The following is a 20,638-nucleotide window of genomic DNA, read 5'->3' as shown; positions in this document are numbered from 1 at the left end:
TAACTAAGTCTGCAAATACTGTATTACACTTTATACTCAAGAGGCTACTACACATTTGCTAGTAACAACAACAAAAAAAGCTTGTCAACAGGCTCATTTCCAAAGACAGCAGAACCACTGGAACTCACTAAACAGTTTATCTGTAAGATTCCTGTCCTTTTTCACAGCTTCTGGTTGAGGGGAAAAAGCTGTTTCTGGAAGTCACTATCATTTGTCAAAAAAGCACAGTTTTTCATGAAGGGGTTTCAAGATTCGCTATGCGTAGTTTAGTTGTTCGTAAACTACCAAGATGTTTATATCTAAACTTTTTTCAAAAGGTGACAGAAATCCCTTCAGCCAACTATTTCAGCACTTTAAGAAGCTGTCTCACAGAGACCAAGGTTGAAGACCACTGAAGTTCTTTCGTGGCTTGGCCCCAATTATTCATCTGGGACTCAGTGCTGTGGGTTAGTCCAAAACCCCAAGTAGTCAGAACAAGATGAACGGGAGGAAAAACTTGGGCACAGGTATGTGTGTAATCAGCTCTCTGCCTATTAAAATCTTAATTTCCCCCTTCTCCTTGAAACTGTCTCACCTTTGAACCCTACCAGCAAACAAACATTTCTATCTCTGAACTCTGAAGGCATTTAATATCACTACCATTAGGTTGGCAAGCACTTCTGATTTACTGCCTTGCATTATCTCTTCTCACACACATGCACGCACACAAATACATACAGACTTTACATACAGACCTCTTTAAGAGAAGACATCTACAGTATTGAATACAATGCTTTACAAATAGTATATTGAGAAAAATGTTGGCGGTCGTGCATCTTGCACATTCACCCTCCTTAGTTCCTCTAAGTTTGCAATTACACACAAGCTGATCAGAGATGTGTGTTCCATCTCACTAGTCACACTTCTAACCAATTTTTTATACACTGCTTGGTAAGAAATAAATTGGTTTGAAAACATGAAGGTAGCAATATGTGCTCAATAGCAAAAAAGTCAATTCTCTATTATGTAATCCTACATAATGATAAATAAGGATAGCCATTTATTGAGTACCTACAACATGCCAGCCACTTTACATACACTGTCTCTTTATTAAAATGTACTTGTTATAATTCCCTTTTCTAGTTAGGGAAAATCAACTGCAGAGAAATTAGGTATAACCAGTAAGTGCCAGAGCTATTCCAGCTCCAGAGCCTATGAGGGCACTCTTTCAACTATGTCATGTGCCTCAAATAAGCCCCTATGAACAAAAAGGAAATTCTGACAAAATCCTTTGTTTTCTGATTAATTTCCTACATATAATATACTCTTGTGTTATGTATGTTCCCAAAGTTAAAAGGAAATCATTTTTATAAAATGCTTCAGATTTTTGTATATATCTCAAGCAGATTTTTACAGTATCTTGCAACCAACCCTAATTTTATACTATTTGTTGAGCATTATAGAAATTGTTTAATGTGTTATTTAATCATAACAACAATCTCATCAGATGGGTACTGACATATATTATAGATAAGAAGCACAGAGAAGGTTACTTATCCAAGGATATATGAGTGATAGGAGAGCAGCAGAAGTAGGATTCAAATTCACACCTGAATTGAGAGCTCACTGTCTTAACTGTAATTGTCCCTCAACCATGCACTCCTAATAGTCCTCCATTTTACTCTAGGCCTGGCAGCAGAAACACAGGGGAATCACATTCAAATTTCTCACTCCTCAAATATTATCAATTTCTGAAACTGGGTGATGGCTACATGGGAGTTCATTATTTTATTTATCTTTGAAATTCTCTTAACTTTTTTTATAAAATAAATTACAACCCAGGTCAGCAGTTTTAACAACTTCCCACTTTTTTCTAAAGAAGTCTCATCAATACAAGCTCTCATCTAAAATCTGGGTTTTTTAAAGCACCAACCTGTGCTACATTATATAGTTCTCTACTTCCAACAACAAAAAACCAATAGGGCTTTATTTTTAGCAGGGATTATCACACAGTAAAGGGCTGCTATTTAAAGCTTATATGGTTTTGTTAGAGAAAATAACATATGCTATGAAAATTTGTTTATGCCCTACAAGTACCTAAAAGACTTGTGCCCAACCACCATAGGTAGTTTCCCTATGTGTTACATTCTTCAGTATCTCCCCTCATCAGAGGATTCAATTAAGACTTCAAGTGAGAAAAAATAAGACAGAAATATCACCTTTCAGTTAAAGATAACTTAGTAATATTCCAAGTTTTCAACATTAGAAAAAATTTCACTAAATTATTAAATATGTCCGTTTCTCAGTCCTGGCTGGTGTGACTCAGTTGGCTGAACATCCCCCTGTGCACTCAAAGGTTGCCAGTTTGATTCCGGATCAGGGCACATACCTGGGTTGTGGGTTTGATCCCCAGTCAGGGCAAGTACGAAAGGCAGCTGATCGATGTTTCTCTTCCTCTCCCTCTCCCTTTCTCTAAGTATGTCCTCAGGAGAGGATTAAAAAAATATTTAAAAACAAAAACTGCCTGTTTCTCAAAAACATCCACTAGTTCCACATGACCAGCAGAATAAAGGTCAAACACCTCAACCTGGAGTTCAAGGCGTAAGCCCCATTCCACCTATGCACATGACCCTGTTAAGACATCAGAAATCTCAGCTTAAAGGGAGGGAACTGTAATTGCTGCTTCCTGAAAGTCTCTGTCTCGACTTCAAGTCATTGCCTCATGTTCTTTTCCCTTCTAAAATGCCTTCCCCTTTCCTCTCTGCTTACACAGCAATATTATACTGTTTAGGGCAGTGGTTCCTCACCCCTTTTTCCTTCAATCTGTCTGCAAGAGGCCAGACATATATGCCCACTTCTCTAAACTTGGAAACTTTGAGAGAGAGATTATCCTTAGTTTAGAGGGGCTAAGAAAATGAGGAATGGCTCTGAAAAAAGTAGAGATCGAGTTGAGCCCTGAAAAACAGGATTGTACATGCAGAGCTTTAGAATGGCATTCCAGCAGGAGGAATATGAGAGAGCAGAGAAGTGCATTGAGTACGTACAGACACTAGTTAACGTACGAATTCTCTTATCACTAACCATGAGCATACAGAGCACTTACCACTGTATTATCTGTTGATATCTATTTCTCCACTAGCAGGTATGCACTAAGAACCTAGCACTGGACCACATTCACAAACTAAAATATGATCGTTGACTGAATGTTAAAAGGTGAAATGATAAGTGGTTGGATCAGAGAAAGTTTGTGATATCATAAGATTTTAGAGGCTTGTTCAAATTTTTCAGAATTGTTTAAGATCTTTATTAAATATTAACCGACACGTTAAAAATATATTATCCAAATCTTTTCATTAGAGCAGTTCCTGTTAAGACTGTTGTCAATACCGCTATCTTAGTTTCTACATTTATTTACACTTAATTAACAAAATTGCTCTGCCTTAAAACAGTCTATAGTCAACACTCCCAAAATTCATATTGATCTCATTGTACCTCATCTGAATTAATATACTTAGAAAAATAATTTTTAAATGTTTGGAAAAATATATGTAATGTGCTATGAATACATGAGAACAATTTATAAAATATTTGCTAAGGGTGCACTCTTCATTTCTATTTTGACAGAAAGCAACTTTTGTAAATGAGATCTATAGCTTGATTATAATTGTCAGTATTTGAAAATACTAATAAGCCTATGGAACTCATACATATGAAAAAAAATAAAGCACGAAATTATTTTGATGAGAATCATTGAAGGCAAAAGTTCTTCATCCATTGTTTAAAAACAAAAAACTGCCAGGAACACCCCCTACCCCCCTGCCTATCCAACACATCCCAAGAGATCACTTACCGTTGGAATCGGAGTGGTGCAGCTGACCCTTCTGAGCCGTCTCTGCATTAGGTCATGCTCCATACCGTTAACTTCAGCCTTCAATCGCTCTAACTCCTCTTTCTCAAGTTTCAATTGCTTTGCTAACCTCTCCATCCTTGCTCGCTGGTGTAACAGCAAAGCTATATAGCGTTACAGATAAATTGCAGAGAATAACATTGAACAAGTGACCGGGAAAGTTCCATATGCACAGCTAACGTACAGAATACCTGTGAGGAACCCTGTCATCCAACTTGAGCTGGCATTTACTTTCATGTCTTTCTGATGCTATTCTACCTCCATATCTGCTTTAATTTAGCTTGTAACTGCTGCCAAAATGACATCATCTACACATCCCTCTTGCTCTGACATCCAAAGTTTCCCTAAGATTCTCCTCATTTTAAATACCAGGCATACTGAATTACAATCAATTACTTCCCTTCTTACATACTAAAAGAATGCTAAATTCTCAGATGTCTTCAAACAATCTGAACAGGCCTTTAAAAAACTCTTTTCTCCTGTATGTTTAGTTGGGTCCATTTTTAACTAATCTAACAGTGTTCTTTATTACCAAGCCAACTTATAAATATCATCACATCCTTTAAGCCATCCTCTACAGAAAAGATTCCAATTCTTTCACCTTGAGGAGCTTGACCCTCTATAAACCTCTTTTTCCCCACTCTGTAGTTTGTATTCTTGACAGTATCGATTTCACTTGTCTATATTTTTCTCCCAATGCCTGTTGTTCCTAAAAAAAATGTCTTATTAGGTCACTATTCTACATTTTTCTATTTTAAAATTAAGTCTGTAGATGGCCCTCAAGCACTAACCCTATTCTTAATAGCAGTGCTACTGCCCAATATTTAATGAATACTACTAAACATTTAATTAAAACCGAACAGCTAATATAAATGACTTCATTTTGAATAGGAGATTGTCACCCCACCACAAAGATTAAATTTCATAGAAGGGATAGAATTACCTTGTGTATAGGCATAGTCATCTGATCCAGAACTAGAGCTCCTGTGATACTTATGGCTTCCCTTTTCTCCCCCCGAGCCTGGTATCACTGAAATGGGCTGAATAGGTTCTGGGGCTGCAGAAGGTTCTTCTTGGTCCACTAGATTTAAAAGATTTTCAGTCGTTGCTCGGCCTACGGTAATTTTAAAAACTGTAGTTGGGTTTGGTATCACCCGAGGAGATGGTGATGGAGCGCATGAAGGTCCAGTTGGCTGTGTGTATGTAATATACAAAGGATTGACACTAAAGGGAGGTTTTGGTTGACTGGATATCCCTCTTGAAGGAGAACTTGAAGGTGGAGTGGTGGCCGTGTACAGTGAGTGCTGATTCCGTGGAGACGGCTGATTACTGATAGGTGAAGGACTCCTTTGAGAGGGTTCAACTGTGATTTCTATCTTCTTCATGGGTCCTTTGGGTAAGCTAGATGTTGTGTATGGGAGATAAGCTACTGAATGGTTTCCCTGTTTGTGATAGTTAGGAGGTCCTTGCTGATACAGATGAGGTGGAGTAGTTGAAGGACTAGGTGGCATAAAGACGTGGGAACTTGGGTGGCCCAATTGTGAAGGCTGCACTTGATGCTGTGGAGAGCTGAAGGGTGAAGGACACTGAGAAGGAGGCGGCGAATGGTAAGCAGGTTGAGGGATCTGCTGTTGTTTGGGAGAATACTGACAAGGCTGATAGTTCTGTTGATGCGGATAAACAGGTAGAGGACGCTGGCTATAATGAGACACTGGGCCCTGTGGTGAGGACTGCCATGGGGTACTCTGAGGAGTTCGTCTTCCTGATGGACTCTGAGATGTCTGTCTAATATAAATAGAACCAGGAGACCCATAGGGATTGCTTGGAATTTGTGGAAGAATTTGTAAAGCTCTTGGTACAGTCTGTCCAGAAGGGAGGTTTTGGGATACTGTAACAGTAATTGGATTTGTACTATACCGAGGTATGTGCATGTATGAAGGAGGTGGCGGCGGTGGTGGTGAAGGCCCTTGCATAGCAGATGGAGTCAATCCTGTTTGCATGGAAGATGGTTGTTGAGGTGGCTGTGAAGGAGGAGTGGCTGCACTTCTGTTCTGTTCATTCATAAAAAATGGATTGTAGTTGGGAGTAGCAGCCACAACAGCTGGGGCCGAGTGAGGTTCCGGAACTAAATATATCAGCTGTTTACCTGCTGCATGTTGTGGATCAATATGTCCATCACTTGAGCTATGTACCAGTGTTCGACCACCATTAAGTTGCGCTCCATCTCCTGGGTGGTAGCTACCAGGAGAATGGATACCCAGGTTAATATGCAAAAGGCGATTTCTATTCATCCTGTTGTCATCTGGACTATGGTATTCCATATATAAGTATTTGCTACTCTCCTGGGAAAGGGCTTGGCAACAGGCTTCAAGGTTGTTGTTATTCTAGGGGAGAAAAATGGTAAAAGTAACATTAGCAAAATTAACAAATCCTAATAGTGGAAGTCAAGCTTTGCCCAACTTATGCAAATATGACTGTTACAGAATAAACAGAGAACAGTATTTTAAGCACAAAAAGCTTCATGGTTATCTATCCTGAAAAGGATATCTCAAATGATTCATATTATTTTATAGACATTTCGCTCACATGACTAGTACTACCGCTACTGCTACTGCTACAGAAAAATAAAGTACCTACTAAGGAACACTGTGACTCAAGCCCAACTTTTCTGACTCCAATTCCAGGACTCATTTTATACTTGTTGCATCTCAACAAATTAAAATGTTGGGCTAATCTTGGCTTCACCACAATTGCTGCAAATATACAAGTATAAGTAATAGCCATCATTAATATTTAAACTGATAAACATGAAAATAACCATGCTTTAGTTTTCTAAAGGAGCTGAACAAAAGGAGAAAAAAATTATAATAAAAATTCCTAGAGTAAAAACAATAAAAATTCTAAAACACTCTTTTCTTTTAACCAAAGGTATCCCTCTATAACTTCAACTGTCTGTATCATTGTGAAAGATTAAACTAAACAAAGAAATAAGTAAAAAAGAAAAGTCCACTTTTTGAACTATGGCTCCATAACTTCGCCAAAGTTATGGCAATTTAACACAAAACCAGGTCTTGACTGACTTAATGAAATTCTTCACACTCCTACAGTCTAGTCTTTGAGTTTTTACCCAATGAAAGGCAACTAGGTCAACTTTCAAAATCATTTGAGTTACACACACACAAAGATGGTAATAGCACACAAACATTTCAGATGTTCCAATCGACGGTAATGAAAATACTAACAGGATTCCTCCTTTTTTTAAGATATAAGTTAGTTTTTTCATTAAAATAACAAATTCACAACTATTTTATTAGCTTAAAACACTATTATTCATTGTCTTTAAAATAATCTAATAACGTTTCTTGCCCGGGCCGGTGTGGCTCAGCTGGTTGAAGTGTCATCCCTTGCACTGGAAGGTTGAGGGTTCAATCCCCGGTCAGGCCATGTACAGGAGGCAACCAATAGATGTATCTCTCTCCTATCAATGTTTCTCCCCTACCCAATCAAATTTCTTATTGTTAATTCTCACCCGAGGATATTTTTTCCATTGCTTTTCAGAGAGAGTGGGAGGGAGGGAAGATGGCGGGGAAGAGAGAGAAACATTGATGTGAGAGAGAGGCACGTCAACTGGTTACCTCCTGCACGCTCCCTGACCAGGGGTGGGGATCGAATTCATGACTCTTCAGTGCGCAGGTCAACGCTCTAACCACTGAGGCACAGTGGCCAGGGCTCCACAAAATCAATTTTAAAAATTTTTTTCAAAAGTTTAAAAGAAAAGAAATAATCTATTAACATCCCTCAATTATCATCACCTTCTCGGTAGTTCATAAATATATACACATACCTATCACCATATATTTATTTTACGGAAAAGTATACTTCTACCGAGAACCAAATAAGGTTAAATCTAAGATAGGACATACGATGCTGCAATTTTAGAGCTGGGAGAACTCTTAGGGTTCATCTACTCCAATGCAATTCATCTACAGATAAGAAAAGTGATGCCTAGAAAATTGCACGGCTTGCCAACAAGCACTTAACTAGTTAACAAGAGAGCCAGGGCTAGATTCTTGGTCTCCTGACTTCCAGTGCTCTTTCCCCTAAAACACAAAAACTTCAAGGGAGAGGATGCTAGCCCAAAAGTACATTACTATAAAGCTTTAGGAAGTACAAAGATTTGGTCAAGCAAACTTTTGCAAAATGAATTCTCAGAAATTTAAACTGGTGTTATGAAAATTCCATAGGTAACTTTTATCTTTTTCCTTATATAAAACTTTTGATACTCAAATTCAAATACGTTTAAAAATACTTTCTCAGCCATAGGAAAACCATAATGTTGAAATTTAAGAAGAAAATAATCAGAACTCAAAGTCTGGGTTTTTTCTTATCTTTCTTGGAAATCGCACTGGTCAAGGGAGAAAAGCTAGATATTAAGCAAATTTGGAGCCAAAGGATTCAAATTGATTGCCAACTAGAAATTTCACTGACATAACTGAAGGGGGAAAAATATGAAAAGTGAAAATAAAACTATCTCCTTAAAGTATTTTTATAAACCAATGGATTAAGGGAAGAACACAAACTTAAGAGTTTTATTTGAAACCTAAAGCAGTCATGAACACTTTACTATCTGACATTTTTATTAATGATCCTGAAATTTCATGTTTTCTACATTGAATCAGGTAGCCTAATTAGTACTCTTGCACAAAGGATCCAAACTAAAAATGATACAAAGTTGGATTTGTCAGCCTATTTCAAATGTGTCTACAGTGACAAGTTGAGTAAATCTTCCTATGAAGAAAAATTTTAAATCACATAAAAAAGATATTTTAATAGATTCAAATGTCATATTTAACCTGGTAAATGTCTTAAAAAGAAAAAAAATGGATAAAAAAACTTTTTTCAAACAATAAACATGAAAAAATCAAAACTGTTTAAAGAGGTCAGAATTTTTATGAAGAAATATATGAATACTCTTGAAAGCATCAATGCAAAAAAGGATCATACTCTCAAAAAGTGATCCTAAATTGAGGGATGATAGCCCAGAGAGAGGCTGTAAGGCTTATGTATTAAATGAAAACTACCGAGGTACCATGTATTTCCAGACCCAGTAGGAGGTAAGTTCCGTATCAGTTAACTCTATTAATCCCAAAGGAACAAAAAAGTAAGACTAAGGACAATGTAAAAGTTATCACCAAATGTTCACTGAGTTGAATTTATAGTTCCATTACATGAAGACACTAAGCCATGAAAAAATACAGGTAATAAAGGACTAAATAAAATAAAAAGACCAGTGCTTTAAACCAGAGCCTCATTTGATTTCACTCCAGTGGAAAATAAGTGATACCATTGTAATTAGCTAATTATTAATAATAGGAAAGGAAAAAGGGAAAGCCAGACATTACAGGCATGTTCCCTGCAAAACACTCAGGGACTGGACAAAAGGAAGGTAGCCACACGTCCAGTAAAATTGGGATGTCTAGGGAAGGTGCTTTTCATCAGTCACACCTGGGAACAGAGGTCTTTGGCCTGAATGGGCGTGGCCACACAAGTGCATGAAGATTTGGGATACTTAATTCCCTGAACAAAGACGTTCACTCTTTTATGCTCTTGGCTGGCTTGGGACGTATGTGACTGTAGGCTTGTGGGGCTCTGTTGCTCCTGCTTCCCTGCCCCCACACAATGGACTAATGGACTGCAACTAGCCTCATACTGAACTGGACCTGTCTCCAACATGGAAAGGAAACTCTGGACACTGGCTTTGCTTCTGGATTTACTGAAACCCCAGCTACACTTCTATGACTGACTGAAGGAAATGGGAATTTGGAAACGCGGGGACTTAATTCCACGCAAATAAAAACCACTCATCCTCCTGTGCAAGTCTCAGAAAATTCCCGAGAAAAGGAATTTTCTGAGACTTGCACAGGAGTAAGAAGTCTACCCCCAGCAGCGCCCAGTGGAGAAGAGGAACCCCCACTTTGTCTGGTATCACCTTTACTCTACCAGAGGCCAAAATAAGAGGCTAAAGAGCAGAAATTCAGACTGGGAATGTGTGTGAGAGAAAACAAAGAAACTATAACGCTAAAACCAGAAGCCCAAAGTTCTACACCTAGTAGGGCGGCTTGCAAACAAAGGAAGCACCTCTGTTACCACCACTCTACTGTGAGTCTCTCTATTCGTAATTAATCTCAACTGTATACAGGCCTAGGCTATATCCTGAGCCACTCATACTGCAATAAGGTAGAGTTTGAACTGACTGTGTGAGGGAATCCAGTAGGCAAGAAGTGCTGCTCCCAAATGTCAACCAAATAGGGAAACACTATAACCCAAAACCCCAAGATCCTCCGAAGGATGATATAAGTCTGCTGCCTTGAGCAGAAGGCATGGTCTACCAGAGATGAAAGACCTTTATTCCACTAGAAGACAAGACAAAAGGAATGTGATTAAACTAAAGAAAGTGGCCTTAGTGGCATTTACCAAGTAGAAAAACAGTAAGAAAGGGAGTGAACTCTACAAACTTTTAAAAATAGACTCAAAAGTATATAGTCCAACAAGTTATAAATCTGAGATTCAAAATTCAATTCTACAGTTTTGGGGTCTTATGACAGCCCAAGCAATTGAAATGTGAGGAGAATCTTTTTTACTACCTTTTCGGGGGGGCTACATTTGCTTTTTTCTCTAATAAATCAGTGGTTCTCAATGGGGAAGATTTTGCCTTCCATTGGACATTTGCAAATGTCAATGAGACATTTTTGGCTGTCACAAGTGTGGGGATACTATTGGCATCTAGTGGGTGGAGGTCAGGGATGCTGCTAAACATCCTACAATGTACAAGGCAGACCACCACAACAAAGATTATCCGGCCTAAAATGTTGATGGTGCCAAAGCTGAGAAATCCTGCTCCAAATGTCATTCCTTCCTTCCCCCTACACAAGAAAATTTAACCGAGTTCTGGTCGCCACACACAAAGCTAGCTCCTCTAGTAAGGAAATATGTAGCTTAATCACTATCACTGGTGGTTAATCTACCTGTAACATGCACTGAGACACCACGCCCTCTGGAATCTCAGGGAAACGTTGTCGGAGGTCAAGGAGAACCTGCATATCAAGCTGTGGACCGCTTTGCGCCATGCCAGAGCAAATGGTGGTCAAGTTTCTCTAGGAAATGGATGCTAACCGGCCTTCCAATAGCAATGGTCTTCCAACACCGCAGTCATTTTCTATGAAAAGAAATCAAGGTATGGTTAAATTTAATTACATATGTCACTTTATTCAAATAGAAACCATTAATATATTAAAATGGAAAGTTGGAAAACTGACAAATTCAACTTAGCCAAAGACCTTTCTGATGTAATATAGCCACATATTACAAAAAAAGCCAAAACCCCTCAAACTTCAATTTCATTTAATCATTTAAAACAAACAAACAAACAAACAAACAAAGGCAACTACATTAAAAATACATAGTAGTATTACTTGGCAACTATACTTTTCTAGCCTTGAAAAATCATACTTATATATAATCACTCATTTTCCCAAGGGCTATCATCACAGCACTTCTCTAAAGCAGCATAATTATTTTGATGGCTGAAGTAATAAAATAAGGAAACAAGACTTGATAATATCACCACAAAGCATGCTTGTCCTGTTTGCCTTATATTCTCCCGTTGTTGTTTTTTTAAATAGCTATCTTTTACATCTGGCACAGTGTTTCTTAAAATTTGTATAGTTTGAGCAAGTGAAAACTTGTCAAGTGCATATTAGGAATAGTTCTTATTTTTGGGAGGAGGAGAAAGACGTGAGTTTGTTAGAATTCTTTGAGTTGTTTACAGTTTTTTTTTAATATGTTTTTGATTTCAGAGAGAGCAAGGGAGAGGGAGGGAGAGAGAAACATCAATGATGAGAGAGTCATTGATCGAGCCCGCAACCCGGGCATGTGCCCTGACCAGGAATCGAACCCCGATTGCCTGGATCCTAGGTTGACGCTCAACCGCTGAGCCACGCCCAGCCAGGCCACTCCTTCCTTTTTGCAGCCTCTGTGACATCATAGTAGCCTGGTTTCTTCCCACTTCTCATCACAGTAATGTTCCCCTCATTTTTGCCCTAAATTGCTTCTTCTCATTCTAGCTGTTTTTTCCCAGTGATCACACCCACTACTAAGGTTTCAAAAACAGTTAAAGGCTGATGATTCCCAAATTGGTATCTTAAGCATCATACTCTCTCCAAGACTCCAGACACATAATAACCAACTGCCTAAAACACAGCACCATAAGAATATGCCCAAAGATATCAGTCACTATATCCAAAAAGGAACTCTATCACAAACACTCTCTGTTCTCTCCATGAATGTTACCCCTCAGTTAACAAAATTAGAAACCAGGGTGTGACTTCCCGTTCTTGCATAACCAACTAAACTGTGTGAAATCAAGTGGGTCATGGTTTACACCCTGGTTCGGGCATTTATTAGTCTCAAGAAAAGATATTCAATCCTTAGGCCTTTGAAGCTTCATCTGTAAAATGGAAATAACAGTAGAATTTAAATGGAAAACAGTAGTAAGTCAGGAAACATTAGTTACTATTATTCAGGGCATGTCTGAATATTCTAATCAACTTCCTGCTCATCTCCCTATAGGTCTTGCCTTCCTCCACATCACAGACGGAGTATTTGTTTTCTAACATGCAAATCTGATCATGTCTCGTACATTCTCTTTCCAAACCAAACAGCATGTGTGATCCTTTGCATGGATGTCCTTGCGCCACCTTTTCTCAGGGCATCAGCCCATGATCATAATCTGCCTGAGGCACTTTTCTATCTTCCTCCCTCCCTTCTGCTTTTCCAAGCCATACTGATACCCTACATGTTGGCACTGGTGGCACCTTCCACTGACACTCCCTCCACCCCACCCTCGGCCTTAGTCCTACTGCCTTGCCTCTCTTCCTACGCTAGGCTAGAGGACCTTACACTGTGCTACCACGTCAGGCTGTGCTCCTCACGGGAGTACCGAACACACTATACTGAAATCACTTGTGTACCAAAGGGTCTCATATAAAACTGTAGCTCTACTTGAAATGTGCTGCTATGCCAGAGAGTGAGGAAGAGCTCAAAAAATAATGGGAGCTGGTCACAGGACTTATGGGTCAGCCTAAAGAGGGTCCCACTGGCCAAATCTGTGACAATTTAAGCACCAAAATAATTAAGGACAGTAACGGATTATAGGCCTGTAGAAAAAAGGAGCCCATGAGTCCATATCAATAATAGTGAAATACACACTTACATAGGTGGAGAAGGGAGAGCTTTTCCTTACAGTAGAATCCAACTGGTAAACATGCAGAGAGTGCTGGAACTGAAAAAATCATCACTTGTAGCCATCACAGTATACAGACTCTGCTTTAAGCAACAATCATCAATAGATACTAAATCTAGGGGGGAATCTGAATGAGGGATATATAAATGGTCTTAAAGTATCTCCCCAAAGAATTGCTTATTAGTTGCAAGGGGAAAAAATTTAACTATACAGTGGATAAATTGAGAAACATCTTGACTGGGTGAATAAAATAACACCATCAATGAAGGACAGATGGACAACGTATGCCTCCAGATGTGATAACCAGAGAACATATCACTTTATAGTATTCCAGTCATGAATGCATAACCTGAAACGACTCATAAGGAAAGACAAATCCCATATGAGACATGTTCTATTTAAAAAAAAAAAAAAAAAAAAAAAAAGAGCAGCCCCGGCCAGTGTAGCTCAGTAGTTAAGTGTTGACCTATGAATCAGGAGGTCACGGTTCAATTCCCTGTCAGGACACATGCCCAGGTTGCAGGCTAGATCCCCAGCAGGGGGCGTGCAGGAGGCAGCTGATCAATGATGACTCATCATTGATGTTTCTATCGCCCTTCCTCTCTCTGAAATCAAAAAACAGAGAGATGAACCTCATAAAGATTTTTTAAAAAGCAGAAGGTAGGAGGGGGTGGTAATGTCATCTTAAAAATGCCAGTGTCATAAAAGATTAAGGCTAGAAAAATATCAGCGATTAAAGGAGATAGAGCTATGACAGCTGAATTGAATACCCAATCCTAGACTGAATCTTATACTAAATGGGGAAAATATTTTAATAAATGAAAGGATCAACTGAAAAAATTGAAATGTAGATGGTAGATTACAAAAAGTATTCTATTAATGTTAAATTTATTGAATTTACTAAGTTTACTGACTTGATAACTGTGCTGTCCTTATAGATGAGAATATCCCTACTTTTTAGGAATTATGCAATGCAACATTTAGGGGTAAAGGGAATGACATCTGTACCTTACTCTCAAATGTATGTATGTGTGTATGCACAAATATGTATGCACATACATGCACATAGAGAGGCGGTACATTATAAAGCAAATAACAAATGTTAACAGTAGGTGAATCTGGGTAAAGGGTATACAGTGTTCTTTTGTACTATATTTATTCCTGTAATTTCTGTAAGTTTGGAAATATTTCCAAATTAAAAGTCAAAACAAAACAAAAAGCAAACAGAAAGCCTGTAGTTCTATCAGGGGCTATGCCTTGTTCACCATTACATTTCCAGAGCCTTACCTAGTATCTGCTCAAATGTTTATTAAATGAAAAAGAATTAAATTTTTTAAAAATATATCTTTATTGATTTCAGAGCGAGGAAGGGAGAGAGATACAAACAACTATGATGAAAGAGTCGTCATTGATTGGATGCCTCCTGCACGCCCCCAACTGGGATTGAGCCCACAACCTGGGCATGTGCCCTGACCAGGAATTGAACCCGGATGCTCAACTGTTGAGCCATACCCAGCCAGACAAGAATTAATTTTACTATACTAAACCAATCTAGCAAGAAAGATAGAAAAATTTATAGATGAACCTTTAGGTGAACCTTGCCCCCTACCTCCTGCACACCCATCCCAATAAAATACTGGGTTATCAGCGATCACCTATATAGAACAATTTGTGAATGCTTAGGAAAAAAGAAAAATGAGTTTAGGCTACTTAATCAGTGGGTATATTTTTCCAGTTTGCCCCTTTAAAAACATCCCAAGTCCGAAATGCTGAGAGATTCTACCAGATTAACAATATAGGCTTTAATTTAAAATGTAAATTATTGCCCGGCTCAGCGGTTAAGCGTTGACCTAGGATCCAGGCGATCGGGGTTCGATTCCCGGTCAGGGCACATGCCCGAGTTGCGGGCTCGATCCCCAATCGGGGGCGTGCAGGAGGCAGCTGATCAATGACTCTCTCATCGTTGATGTTTCTCTCTTTCTCTCTCTCTCCCCCTCTCCTTTCCTCTCTCTGAAATCAATGAAGATTATTTCAAAGTTCTTAGTGTTTGAATTATCCACCTTTTTGATCAAACATTACTTCCATTTTTCCCAATAAGGCAATCTATAATTTTACAGCAGTCATAGGAGTCCTAACTAGAGTAACAGGAGTCCTACCTTGGCAAGTCACTGAAACTCTAAGGCAGCATTTTCAATAAAAATATAATGTGAGTCATTTTAAATGTTCTAGTAGCCACATTAAGAAAGCTAAAATTAGCCCGGGCAAGTGTGGCTAAGTTGGTTGAGCATTGTCTCATGCACTGAAAGGTTGCTGGTTTGATTCCAAGTCAAGGCACATGCCCAGGTTGAGGCCTCGATCCCTGGTAGGGGGTGTGCAAGAGGCAACCAATTGATGTTTCACTTTCACATTGATGTTTCTCCCTCTCTCAAAAAAAATCTTTTCAAAAACCCCACAAAACTTAATTTTACAATAATGTTCTACACTATATTTTTGTATTTCAGCCCACGGAATACAACAAAAATGAAGCACTGTCATATAGTATCTTATATTTGGATATGATACAGATCAAAACATAACAATCTATTCTTGTCCATATATAGTTGGCCCTAGAACAACATGGGTTTAAACCACGCAAGTCCATTTTTATGCAGATTTTTTCAATAAATGTACGGTTGGCCATGTGTAATCTTGACTTTCGCATCTGCGAATTCAACCAACTGCGGATCAAAACCAGTATTTTTGATCTTTGGTTGGGAATCCACAGATCCAGAGGGCCAACAGTATCCACTATTCTATGCCATTTTATATAAGATATTAGAACGCCTGCAGATTTTGGTATCTGCGGGGGGGGGGTCATCCTGGAACCAATCCCCCACGGATACTGAAAGACAACTGCAATTAAGTTTTGGGAGAATCAAAAGTTATACAGATATTTGACTGCATGGGGGTCAGCACCCCTAAACCCCCACATTATTCAAGGGTCAACTGTATATCAATGTATGCAACAACTATGCAAAGTACACATGGAGTTTGTCTAATATTATACTGGGAAGCTAGTTTTTATACAATATTAAAGTGATGAATAATGATTTGATACCTTAAAACCAGGCAGAGCCTGGCCGATGTGGCTCAGTGGTTCAGTGTTGACCCATGAACCAGAAGGTCACAGTTCTATTCCAGGTTCGGGCACATGCCCAGGTTGCAGGCTCAATCCCCGGTAGGAGGCATGCAGGAGGCAGCCGATCAATGACTCATTATTGATGTTTCTATCTCTCTCTCCCTCTCCCTCTCCCTTGCTCTCTCTGCAATCAATAAAAAACATATTTTAAAAAACAAAACAAAAACAGGCAGAGGACTCAAGCAGTATCTGACCTGTACTGGCTAGGCTAGGATGTGACCAAATTCCTAGGCCCTTGAGACACCCCCACTAAAGCACAGATGGACACAGCTGTGTAGGTGGTAACCCTAGGTCAAGAAAGAAGAAATAGTGAAGGCATAAATCACAGTTTCAAAGCCACAAAACCCAGGAGATTCTGTGGGGTCGAGCCTTTATTGCCTGTGAGCTTTGCAGGGACTCCTAATTTCTGAAGGCAAGATGAAGAATGAAGAGTGGGTGTTTGGGATAGTATGCTTAGCAGTGGAATCGCTCAAGCTTCCTCCAGTAGTGCAGCTACCCCCCCCCCCCCCCCCCCCCCAAATTCAGTAGTGGCGGCATCACAGGACACAGCAGCTGCTGGGATTTCTCCCAACAGAATTCCTCCTCCCAGAGGAAGCTCCCCAAGAGCTCTGGTCTGATGCTACAACTCTCAAACCCCTAGAAAATGACCTTGACACCTAGTGCTTTCTTTCCACAAACTCTTCTGAGGCTGTAATGGCCCTGACTGTTTTCCTCTGCCAGCATTTTAGCTAACTTACTCAAGTAATTATATCACAAACCAATGGTCTGTGAGCTGAATCCAACCCACCCATCTGCTTTGGCAGAGTTAAAAATGTGAATATCTAGCTTTCCTCTGAAAAATCAGAAGATCTAGCAACAGTAGGCAACAACTGGTTGAAGGTGAGGAGTCACTCTCTGGTTTAGAAAGGACATATACTCTCCATCTTGCTTAATTTCTACTGTGTCCCAGACACTAAGGCCTGGCCGTGCTTTATTCATTGACACATTTGCTGATCTGTGACACCTAAATGTGTTTGAAAGAGAAGCTTAAAGATAGTACTGTATCAGTCTAGTCTAGTGTGTCTTAATGGTATACTATTATTGTGGTAGTTTGAAACACAATTCTTCATCATGCAAGCCTGTTCCATGTGTCACAAGGTTTTTAGCATCCTGGCCCCTCCTGTGAGATCCCAGGAACACCCCAAAGTGGGGCCTAGGGAGACAACAGTATCTCATGCTGACAACCACTATTAGCATGCTAAGTTTGGTGAGGTGAGCATTTCCCAGGTTTGAAGAAGAATCAGCCTTCTCTTGAGAGGACTTTTAAGATTAAAAAATAAAAGAATCATTCATTTTGATCATTTTTCTGAATGGTCTGGTCCAAATAATAATTGTTGAACAAAGAGATGTATACTAGTATAAATCTTTGGAACTTTTATCCATTTTCTTGCTGCTTTGAAGGTTTTGGTTTTAGATCATATTTATTGAGCTGATCCTAAGTACCAGGCACTGTGCTATAGGCTTAATCACATTTAATCTGTACTATCATCCCATAGGAGAGGTAATATCATCCATATTTTACCAATAAGGAAATGTGAGCCTCAGAGAGAGTAAATAACTTGCCCGTGGGTCACACAGTTTAAGCAGCAAAGAGGATACAAACTTGAAGTCTATGCTTTAACCTTTATTCTCCTGTATTGTTGGATACATGGTAAGTCTTTGATGATGTCATAACTTTTTGTTTTTTTAATATATCTTTACTGATTTCAGAGAGAGTCAGGGAGATAGAAACATCAATGATGAGAGAGTCACTGATCGGCTACCTCCTCCACGACCCCTACTGGGGATGGGGCCTGCAACCCGGGCATGTGCCCTGACCAGGAATCGAACCACGATCGCCTGGATCCTAGGTCGATGCTCAACCACTGAGCCATTCCAGCCAGGCCTGATGTCATAACTCTTAAAGACAGTGTAAAGTTTAACCCCAAAATTGCTTTAAAACAGAAGAGTTTTTGTACCAGTATGTGAATTCTTCAAGATAAACGGCAACAAGAAATGGCTAATATTGAACCACAACAAATAATCTTTTACTGGCAGAGGTAAGGGTCCTAACTTCAAGTTTTTTCATGCATATATATAAAGGTGCTACCAAATAACAAGGGAAAGATAAGAATATAAGTTATCTCCCCTAAATGAGCCTTCCAAATAATTTCTAAAACAATTGTCGTATAGGATTTTAATTACAGTGGAAACCATTTAGAAATAGATGCAGCAAATATGTGACTATTTCACATTCTGTTATATTCTCAAGAGATATACTATGGACCAAAATACTATTCACATTAAAAAAGAATCATTAAAAGCACTGTCAGGCCCAGCCGGCATGGCTCAGTGATTAAGCGTTGATGCATGAACCAGGATGTCACGGTTCGATTCCCAGTCAGGGCACATGCCCGAGTTGGGGCCTCAATCCCCAGTAGGGGGCATGCAGGAGGCAGCCGATCAATGACTCTCTCATCATTGATGTTCTTCTATCTCTCCCTCTCCCTTCCTCTCTCTGAAATCAATAAATATAAACAAGCACTGTCAAGTTAAATATAGCCCCTAGAAACAAATAGAAGTATACTCAGATTAAATTTAAATGTAATGCTCCTCTCCACAAGTGAATATTTGCCAGCTACCACCTATACAGGACTTATCATATGTGCCACACTCTGCCTTCCCCTATCAACCTCCCCCCAAAATAAAAATAAAGGTACTTGGGTTCGCTTCCCAATTCTGAGGTTAGTAACAAGGAGGTAGGATATTAAAAAATAAACAAAGCTTAATGACTTTATATAATGGTATATAAATAAATGGGAAAGCCTTTGTTCTTATTTATTAGAAATATTTTGTTTAAGAATAATGAGTTGGTGTTTGGGGAAAAATAGTATATAGGTTAGAGAAATCAAAAGTTGCCTATAAAAGTGACTTTAAAAATATCTCAAGAGCCCAGCCAGGCGTGGCTCAGCGGTTGAGCGTCAGCCTAGGATCCAGGCGATCAGGGTTCGAATCCTGGTCAGGGCACATGCCCGGGTTGCGGGCTCGATCAATGACTCTCTCATCATTGATGTTTCTATCTCTCTCTCTCCCTCTCCTTTCCTCTCTCTGAAATCAATAAAGATGTATTAAAAAAAAAAAAATCTCAAGAATATTCTGGAAAAGGCAAAATTATGGAGACAATAAAAAGTCAGTAGTTGCCAGACATTTGTGGGGAGGAAGGGAGGGTTTATAGGTGAAGCATGGGAGAATTTGTCAGGCAGTGAAATTATTCTGTGTGATACTATAATAGTAGATACATGACATGATGCACATGTCAAAACCCACAGAACTTTACAACACAAAGAGTGAACCTTAAAGTATACAAATTTAAAAAAAAACCTTTTAGGAGGTCAGGAGATCCCAGAAAGAAATGGACACTGTATGACAGAATCTAATTGTATTACAAATGTATGAAACAGTATCACTGCAGGGGTTAGAGGAAAATATGGTAATCAAAATGACTGTGAAAATGAGTGGAGTCTTTAAGACTAAAAGAACTGTACATAAGCCCTGTACTCTAGTTGATAAAGTTGTTTCCCGTGGGAGTACAGGTTAACAATTCAGATACGGAGTATTAGGCTAACAAAACTGATATACATCTATAAATGTATACTGGGATTGAACAATTAAGTAAATGATGGTGAATGGCAGGAGCCATGTTTCTCATTGTTGGAGTGGGAGGTTATAGATAAGCAAGGGGAGAAGACTAGAACGATCCATGTGGTAATGCATCAGAGATGGAGACATCAGTATAAACTCATATTTAGCAGATAAATACAGATACATATTTATATATAACAGAGATTTATAGAAATGGATACATAGAAATATAGACATGCATAAATATACAGATAGTACATACACAAGATTCCAACTATGAGGGCCCAGAAGCAGCAATACTCCAGTAGCAATGAGCACACCTAGCACCCGGATATTGATTACCAAAAGTATTCTCTAATAAAAGGAAACAGGGCTTTGTGGAGAAACTGCTGATTCTAGAACTGGAACAGGGGATATACAGGATGAGCTTGGAATGTATGGTAGTGCAAGTAAGGAAGTGCTCAAAAACAAACAAACAAAACAACTCTATGAGAATGGGGGCATGTCAAAGTGATACAGGAGCCAACCAAAAGTACTTTCAATGACCAAAGGTGGGGGGAAAAAATTTTTTTTATTGACTTTAGAGAGAGAGGAAGAGAGGGAAAAAGAGAGA

At 39.0% G+C, this 20,638-nt stretch overlaps 1 protein-coding gene across 5 annotated transcripts in view; it reads right to left on the bottom strand.

The window, feature by feature from the left end:
* Positions 1 to 20,638, bottom strand: part of TAB3 (TGF-beta activated kinase 1 (MAP3K7) binding protein 3) — a 63,095-nt gene that overhangs the window by 22,062 nt on the left and 20,395 nt on the right. For 2 of the 5 annotated variants that reach the window (XM_087813576.1, XM_087813580.1), the window contains exons 4-7: positions 13,158 to 13,226; positions 10,912 to 11,102; positions 4,830 to 6,270; positions 3,830 to 3,990 (exon numbers count right to left, since the gene is read on the bottom strand). In XM_087813576.1, coding sequence (XP_087669702.1) covers positions 3,830 to 3,990; positions 4,830 to 6,270; positions 10,912 to 11,013 — 1,704 coding nt within the window. In that variant the 5' untranslated portion in view covers positions 11,014 to 11,102; positions 13,158 to 13,226. Of the gene's footprint in view, positions 1 to 3,829; positions 3,991 to 4,829; positions 6,271 to 10,911; positions 11,103 to 13,157; positions 13,227 to 16,284; positions 16,437 to 20,638 lie in introns of those variants that run through there. The other 3 variants (XM_087813577.1, XM_087813579.1, XM_087813578.1) reach the window with 2 other exon arrangements.

This window comes from Miniopterus natalensis, chromosome X (assembly GCF_054644295.1).
Source record: "Miniopterus natalensis isolate mMinNat1 chromosome X, mMinNat1.hap1, whole genome shotgun sequence".
NCBI classification, from domain to species: Eukaryota; Metazoa; Chordata; class Mammalia; order Chiroptera; family Miniopteridae; genus Miniopterus; species Miniopterus natalensis.
This window is presented reverse-complemented; position numbering and strand designations above follow the sequence as displayed.